Source organism: Merops nubicus, unplaced genomic scaffold (assembly GCF_000691845.1).
Source record: "Merops nubicus isolate BGI_N331 unplaced genomic scaffold, ASM69184v1 scaffold1847, whole genome shotgun sequence".
NCBI lineage: Eukaryota > Metazoa > Chordata > Aves > Coraciiformes > Meropidae > Merops > Merops nubicus.
The window spans coordinates 3,645-12,420 of record NW_008620769.1 but is presented as its reverse complement, the minus strand read 5'-3'; the positions used below and the strand labels follow the sequence as shown (position 1 = coordinate 12,420).

General features: G+C 40.4%; 1 protein-coding gene across 4 annotated transcripts in view; it reads left to right on the top strand.

The window, feature by feature from the left end:
* Positions 1 to 8,364, top strand: part of MECOM (MDS1 and EVI1 complex locus) — a 47,013-nt gene extending 38,649 nt beyond the window's left edge. For all 4 annotated transcript variants that reach the window (XM_008944196.1, XM_008944195.1, XM_008944194.1 and 1 more), the window contains 5 exons: positions 1,397 to 1,566; positions 2,648 to 2,792; positions 5,520 to 5,756; positions 6,301 to 6,487; positions 7,393 to 8,364. In XM_008944196.1, the coding sequence (XP_008942444.1) occupies positions 1,397 to 1,566; positions 2,648 to 2,792; positions 5,520 to 5,756; positions 6,301 to 6,487; positions 7,393 to 7,527 (874 nt within the window). In that variant the 3' untranslated portion in view covers positions 7,528 to 8,364. The remainder of the gene's footprint in view (positions 1 to 1,396; positions 1,567 to 2,647; positions 2,793 to 5,519; positions 5,757 to 6,300; positions 6,488 to 7,392) is intronic.
* The last annotated feature ends 412 nt before the right edge of the window (positions 8,365 to 8,776 follow it).

Genomic DNA, 8,776 nt, shown 5'->3' with positions numbered 1-8,776 from the left:
AGTTATTTTCAATAGGGCTCATGGCTGTTTTTTCCCTTTCAATTTTTTTTTTTTTTTTTTGTAAGAGCTCTGAGGTGTTATTTACAGCCTAAAGTTGGGTGTTTCAACAGTCATCTGATTTCTGAAAGGTTCTCCTTGGAAAGTTACTCTGTTTATTTTCTTCCTGCCTAATCTGGATCCTTTCTGAGGTCTGCTTAACCAAAACCCATGTGGGTATACTCTCCTGTTGATAAGAATATGTATGTGATATTGTATCCAGGACAGTCATGTGCAGAAATGTGTATAGAAGCTTCACCTTATTGAAAATGAAAGACTAATTTAACTAAACTGGAAAGAAGCCAGTTCATGTTCCAGTAAAACAAATACACCAATTTCTGCATTTTATGAGCTGTAAAGAGCAGAGTAGCTCATTGTTTGTGAGGAAACAATATGGGTTTTGCCTTGAGTCTCTTTAGGAGATGAGATTCACATCTAATTTCATTGAAGGAAGGTTTTGATATATGTTATACCCGTCCACTACATAAAAGCCACGAGCAATTAGTAGCATAATGGACTATTTCAGCACTGAAAAAAATTTGACATCATTGACAAGGGCAAGAGACAAGCATGGGAGAAGGAAAAGATTGAAAAACTGAAGTGCTGAAGACTGTTGGCTACTTGCCAGACACAGAATTTGGAATAGTTATAGTATGACTTAGTAATGGCTTAAAGAGCAATACAGTAAAGGCTTTAGGGACTCCAAATCACTACAGAGTATGAAAATTGATGCCTCTGGTACCAGAGTGATAGACTAAACTACTCACATTGGCACAGTATTAAAGGTTGGGATTGTTTATTGCTGTTTTTTGCAAGATAACCGAATTTCCTCTGGGATTAGCAATCGAGCAAGCTAATTCCTCAAGAAAAGATTTAATCACACAGTGTAATTTAGAATAGGAAAAGAAATAGCCCCTTTTTACCTTATTTGAGCATTAGAAGAGATCTGTTTCATGTTTTTTCCAAAAGTGTTTTATTGTATTGTACTGGCAGCACATGAAACAATGGAGTTATTGCTCTACTGTTTTCAAACTTCCCAACTTTGCGTGCAAAAGTTTTAAAAGCATGGGAATCAATTACCCTAGCTAATTTGATGCCATTAACTCTAAAATATTGTGCTTATTCCGAAAGGCAGTATTTAAAATTTAAAGCTTAAGGTGAATTAAAGCTAAAAAGCCCACCATAGAAGTGATGTCTCTATTCCAAGAGCACAGCGCTCCAGTTATTCAGCCAGAACTTGTCTTCATTTCCGGGAGGATTTACTTCATCAGAAGGTGTTTCAGGTCTCCTAGGATAAATCTTACATTTCCAGCTACTAACAAACCCCTTTTCTACCCACTTGTTTTGTTTATTTTTTCAGATGCAAGTACTGTGACCGATCCTTCAGCATATCTTCTAACCTGCAGAGACACGTCCGTAACATCCACAATAAAGAGAAGCCATTCAAGTGTCACTTGTGCGACAGGTGTTTTGGTCAACAAACCAACCTCGACAGGCATCTAAAAAAGCATGAAAATGGGAACATGTCTGGTACGTATGCTTTTTCCCTCCCCAGCATGCCCTCTGTACCACCAGCATTCCTACACAGAGAGCGCAGTTCACTTCCAACGCTACTGAGTGTCATTGCTCTGTGCTGTCTGCTCCAATAAAGGGCTTTTTGGAAAATATGTAAGTGCCTAAACTCTGCTGGTGTTTAAAGTGCTTTGAAAATCCCAGCATAAACTCTACCCTTGTATAACTTAATACCACTGGATGATGTCTTTTCTTTGGTTTTAATTAAGCCAACCATAGCATTTTGAGAACAGACTGGGAAAATTGGTTTAATCCCATCTCCACAATCATTTGGCTCTCAATAGGAGTCCTCGATTTAGGGTCTCAAGGGGCACTCTAAAAAATTTTCTTGGCACCTTCCGAAATATTCCCACTACCAGGAGCTGAAAGGCACTAGCTATTATGGAGGTAATGGTGCCTCCCAAGCCCCAAAGCAAATCAGTCACCTCACAGTAGCAGCAAAGGCAGCAGCAGGTAGTGGATATGAGTGGTCGGGTTTAGGTATCTGCAGGGTTTAATAAAAACCCTGTCTGCAGGTTTTTCAGTCTCCTGGAAATCACCAGGTACATGCAGTGAATGCAGAGCTGTCTCTTCCCCAGTGCTCAGAGAAAGACGCCTGTCACTGATCTCTCGGCGCCAATGAACCTGGGTGATTATGTCAATGGCTGCTCCACATTTTAAGCAAATCTGCATAATTAGTAGCTGAAATGAAGTTCCGCTTGCTCACTTCAGCCATTGGTCTAACACAGTTATTGACTGACAGTGTTGGAGCAGCAAGGGAACAGGAGGGAGATGTTGAAATAGATACTTGGCAGAAGTGATCATAAACCATAGAAAAGGCACCCAGCATGCAAGCGGTCATTTTGGCTGGAAACCACCTTTGCCTATGGACAATAATGCTTCCCTTCTAATTACTGGATCTATGGCCAAAAGCTGATGGATCACTGTGACCAACTTTTTCTGGCTCTCACCATTTTAACCATTGTTTCAGTTTGATTGAAATGGTAAAATATAAAAAATGACAAGGAGTAACAACAGAAGTCCTCTGTTTTGCGTTAAGGTACTGCAACTTCTTCACCTCACTCAGAACTGGAAAGCACAGGGGCAATCCTAGATGACAAGGAAGACTCTTACTTCACAGAAATTAGGAATTTTATTGGAAACAGCAACCACAACAATCAGTCCCCCCGAAACTCAGAGGAGAGGTGAGTTGTGACTGATCTACCTTCAAAAGGTGCCACTCTTCCAGATTAACTCCCATTTTTCACTTTTTTTTTTGGATGATGTCTGGAGGCAGAGTTGTTTTAGCAGTCAGAGTGCTCCAGTGTTCATCTCGGTGTCTTATGAAGAGAAAAGTATTGATTCCTTCCCCATCATGCACGAGCATATTCCCAGTGGCAGATGCTGGACAGAAAGTTCAGCTATGAAGACATTTCTGCTTGTATCAGGAGGTCTCATTTTCACATTCCCATCATTGATTTCAGTCTGTTGAAAAATTCCCTCATTTTACGTTCACAGCAGAACAGGTGAATCCTGTGGCTAAATGTAGACAGCCTTATAATTTAAATGCAGTATAGATGTGTCATTAATAAAGTAGAGTAAGCTAAATTCTTGGACCAAATGGAGGTTTCTAACTGAAAGTCCTGTCCCATAAGTAACTCAATCCCAAGAAAGATGCTGACTAGTAAAAAGCCTGTGAGGCTGTAGGTGGGCGTTTGTAGTCTGCAGTGAGACCTTTTCCTGTTAAGATTTATTAAGCATATGAGTGTTTCAATTCTTCTGAACTAAGAAAGGCAACTGCTTCGAAATATTTTCAGCTAATAAAAATGCAGCTAAGCAGAAAAGGCTGTAGCATGGATACACACATCAGATATACATATTTCTTTGAGGCTGGTTTTGCATTATGCATTATTTGCACTTTTGAACTGGCGTTACATTATCAGCATCCCAAATTTCTTACTGTTGGTGACAAACTTCACTGTCTTCTCAATTTCCAGATGCTTTTGTGAAGGGATGAAAATGGTGGACGTAACACAATTTCCCCGAAAGTATTGGATTAAGTGATTACATGCATATTCAAATTTCATTCCATCTTGATTGGCAATGAAGGCTTGGGATTTTTCCTTTGCACATCTGGTCTCAACATGTCCTCCGACAGGAAGTCAGCAAAGTGGAAAGGTTGCTTGGTTGTGCAGTGTTTCCTTTCTAAATTTGGCACTTCAGACTGCTCTTGATGGATACTTTATCCTGGGCAAATTGCTGCATTTGAAAGCATAATTAGAGAATCTGTTTTCTTAATCACATGGCTTTTGTTACTTTGGTTGTAGTCCATCTCCCTTTCATTTCTAGCAGCCTCAATTGAGCATAACAAGCAAGCTGGCAAACCAAACCATGCTCAACAATTTCTTATTCCCGCCTATTTTATTTAAATAAAAGATGATAAAGAGATATTGCTCTGATTATCTTAGAGGGAGGTGGCTGCTTTAGCTCTCCCAACTCTGCACAGCCTCAGATTTTTTCATACTGTGATACAAACATTCCCTAGCTTCATTTTTAATGCAATTCTAAACTCGTGACAATCCACAGGAATTTGCTCGCAATATAGATGAAACTCTATTATGATTAGGAAAACAATGTTTTTATTGCATAAGAAGCCAGCTTTCACTTGTGAACACTCCATAAGAAAGTTCATCTGTTGGAACAGCAAGTCAAACACTAAGGATGGGTTCATCCTTATCTTGCTCAGGCTTTTGGTCTATTCTATATTGTCCTGCACAGTTTGAAGCACACAGAGTCTAGAGCGAACTACAGGCGGACAATAAAGTTTCCATTTTTATAACTGTATTCCTGGAAGAGTGAGGACCTTTTGCACAATGAAAACAATAGATGAATCAAGGCCTCCATGCTACGTCACGCAGTGGAGCAGATACAGTGCTAGCGTGAATTCATGTGGGTGGCTCCACCAAGTTCAGCGTTTTTACACCACCAGTACCTCTGGCCGTGCATTCGATGACACAGGGATGACAAAGTTTTTTAACTCTCCTTTAGTGTGGTGGACACGATGCCACTGCAGGTGCTCAGAATCTTCCGAGGATTCTGAGCCTGTTAGCAAATAAGCCCGTACCTCAGCGTGGGTATTATGTCCTTGATCAAATTCCTTAGGAAGTAGTTAAGAGAAGTCATTGTCTGAACGCAAAGGACAATGTAATAACAGAAGGTAGGCCAAAAGGTTTTCCATGTGCATATTACTGTATTTACTCATTTAAAAATAATAAATGCACTTAAAATCCTATATAACCTTTCTTATCATGACTTCTTGCCCTTCAAATCAGTCAATAACGTAGTTCAGCATGGTGGCAATATTGCAGACCACTCTTCAGGTCTTCAGCTGAAGTCCAGTAGGTTCCCATGTATGTAATCCATATATTCAGTGGAGTAGTATGGCTTCCAAATGGATGGTAGTGTGCAAAATTAATTATGTTTGTAACTTTGACTTTAAAACTCTGAATGCAGTATTGGATGTCATTTTTGAAAACGCCGGATCTGCTTTTCAGAGTTTCTTGGCCCCTACAGCCTCTGTTAAAAGGCATTGAGTTGTTTTACCCGGACTACTTATATGATTGGAAACATGAGATGAAGTAAGGCGTGAGAAAATTTGGAATGGATATCTGAACATACCTCTGTTTGTACAGTAGTTTTAGCAGGATAACAGAAAAACCCCATGCTGATGGTACTGTAACGTCCCACTAATTTTTGCATTGAATTTTCTCCAATACTGCCTAAACTTCTAAAGCTAAACAAGATGTAAAATACAGAAATCACTTTATTATACTGGGACAGATCCTTTTCAGATCTCCCTCCATCAATCTGCTGGTGAGGAGCTTTCATAACTGATTTCCGATTATTGCGTGAGTTTGTTTTGGTACTTGCAGAATGAATGGCAGCCACTTTAAGGATGAAAAAGCCATGGTAGCCAGCCAGAACTCAGATTTGCTGGATGATGAAGAGGCGGAGGATGAAGTAATGATGGATGAAGAAGATGAAGAGAGTGAAATTGCGGGGAAGGCAGTCAAGGAGCCTATTACGAGTGACATGCACGAGGGGACTCCGGAGGAAGATTACGAGGAAACGAGTACCCTGGACATGAACTGCAAAGCTTCCCCTGGCAGGTTGGTTCCTTCCGGGTATTGGTGTGCCCGATAGATGAAATAAAAACAATAAACCATACAAGAGTGCCAGCATCAAACTGTGTGCGTGGGAACTGGTCCGAAGTAGCCAGCTTCCCAGTTACAATAGCAACGTGTATCTGTGTTTGGGTCATTACCAGCCTGTTTTCAGTCTCTTCGTGTGATCTGTAGCCCTTGAGAGGAAAAATGAGTGTGCTTGGGGAGCTATTGTCGGGTTCTGGGTTAGACAGGAAGTGTTCTTGGGAGAGACGTTATCTGCTCCACAAGCTGACCTGAGTCTCTCATAATGGCCTGGTGAAAGACCTTGGAGACATCTGGTGAGAGACTCCCTCTCCCACTGCCCACCCTCTCCTCTTTAGAGGAGAAAGGGGCATGTCTTTTATTTTAGGATCACAGTTCCACAGGGCAAGGTGGCTTATGATTTTTCGAAAAACAAGAACTTGCTCAGATGTGTAAATTGGAGAGGATGAGGGAACGCAGAGAGAATAGTTTAATTAACACTAAAACCTCTGTGGTGTTCTTGTAGGTATAAAGAGGAAGAGTATAATAAGACTGGACTTTCAGCTTTGGACCACATAAGGCACTTCACAGATAGCCTCAAAATAAGGAAAATGGAAGAAAATCAATATAGTGAAGCTGAATTGGCAGCTTTCAATACTTCCCAGCTGCCAGAGGACCTAAAACAACCGTTGTACAGGAAATCCAAATCCCAGGTAAAAGCCTAACTCAGTTAAAGTAGTATTGTCACCAGATACTCAGAGGATTAAAGTGTTAGTGTGTGGCAGGCAGGGTTGTTCCAGCTTGGTCAGACAGGGCTGTGCTCCACATTCACGAACCTCAGCCTGCCCCGTGCTCCCACCGCACCTGAGAGATACCTGGCCCTGATAATGGAGGATTTTCTTACCTTTTTTCTGTTTTTTACCAAGAAATGTCATGAAACCTCAGATCAGAAATAGAGAAGTAGTCCCACTTTGCTTTCAGACAGCTGATGCCATGAACTTAGCTGCAGCCTTGCAGGGAGGTGACTCAATCTTCTGGCTGGTTTGGCATTTTTTTTTTAAAGTCTATTGGATATTACCACCTCTAGGTCCTCAGCATGCTTTTAAAACAGCAATAACTAGACTGATACCCTGGTGCTATTTCTTGAATTAGTTTTTAAACATTAATTAATTATTGGTCTTTTTACTCCCTTTAAAAGATTCCTGTTTAAAGAAATTTAGAATATGCCTGTAGAAAAGGTCAGCAAAGGACACTGTAGTGTTCAGTGAACTACAGGACCAGCCAAGGGATAATGTGATTCCTCAGGCCCTTGAAAAGAGCCTCCTGTGCCAACAGTCTGAAGGCAAAGGAGACTCTGGGACCTTGTCTGCTATCAAAGCTTTCTCAGAGCTTCGTGAAGCCAGATGAAAGCAGAAATTATAATTGCTATTAGTGAGTCAAAAGTGCCAGTGAAAAGGTTGACAGTGGCTGTACCTAACGTGTTTGGATATTTCTGAAGTAAGCTGAGAACAGCAGTCGTAGCCGATGCTGCCCCAGCCACATAGGGGTGGCAGGGCTCCAAGCTCCAATCGGCGCTGCAGGATCATGACCTCCTTGTCCTCCTTCTGTCCCCATCCAGGCGTATGCGATGATGCTCTCTCTCTCCGACAAGGACTCCCTTCATTCTGCATCCCACAGTTCTCCCAACATGTGGCACAGTATGGCGAGAGCCGCTGCAGAACCCAGCGCCATTCAATCCATCAGTCACGTATGACATTGTGAAGTCTTACCGAGAATGGGACCAAGTCCAAACCAGTAGCATGGCTCTTTCATATATGACTATTTAAAAGACTGCTGAGCAGAATGCCTTATAAATCTGCAGGGTCACTCATTTAAAGTCCGGTGACCTTAAACTGAATAATTTTAAAAAGAAAGAAACTATTTATTCTCAATATTTTGTTTTGCACAGCAAAGGCAGCTGCTGACTTCTGGAGGATCAATGCGACTTAAAAAAATAAAAAGTTTCAGTGGATTATGTAAACTGGGGCCGGGAAAAAGTGTCTTCCAGTTCACCCGGCTTTGAGGGGCAGGGGCAAAAGGGTTAAGACTGCATTGATACACACATGGGCACTCCTTTAAAGTAGGAACTGAACTGATTTTCTTTTTTGTATAAGATAGTTTGACACAGGATTTGGAACAGTTGCTTTTATGTATAAATCTCTTCATTAAAGCTTTATGCATTTTAGCCCTTCAAAGAAAGAAACTAGTTCTATCAAATGCACACTATCCATTGTAAATGTAGAAAGAAGTAACAGGGAATATTTTGTTCTCTCCATAATTCTTTTGCCTTCTCAACTGCATTGTTAAAAAAAAAAAAGGAAAAACAAGGAAAGAAAAAAAAAAAAACCAACAGCAAAAAAGAACTCTGAGAAACAATACATAAGAGGCTTGTGTATATTGTAAACTATAAATGTTCACTACTCCAAGAAGATAAATCATCCAGATAATTCCGTGAAAGCACCGCGTTCATCGACAGCACCACTAGTTCAAATCATTGTAAGGAGATTTTAATTTTTGACAATCATGTCACTGTTTTGTTGTATTGTTTCCTTTCCCCCTACCCTCTAATTTCTTCTTTGTGTTGTGTGTACCTTGTATTTATTTGTTTGCAAACGATTGTTTGTTGATTCAGATAGCACTGTTCCTATAACAAACAGCACTGCTCCAGTCCCCCACTGCGTTACGATGTAAGGCACCCATGTACTTCCAAAAAAAAAAACGTGAGGTGAACTGATCTGTGTATATGGGAGTGCAAAACAGTGTTTGAAATTTTCTTACATTCCTCTTTTATTTTATTTTTTTGCCTTTTAATGAACTAAATAACTAATAGATGCGACTTAGGATTTTTTTTTTTTTTTTTTGTAATACGGTAAATTGATTCGATTGTATAAACAGTTATAATTTCTTCATGAAAGCATGATTCTTCTGATTAAAAAACTGTACCCAATATTTTATGCTGGTTG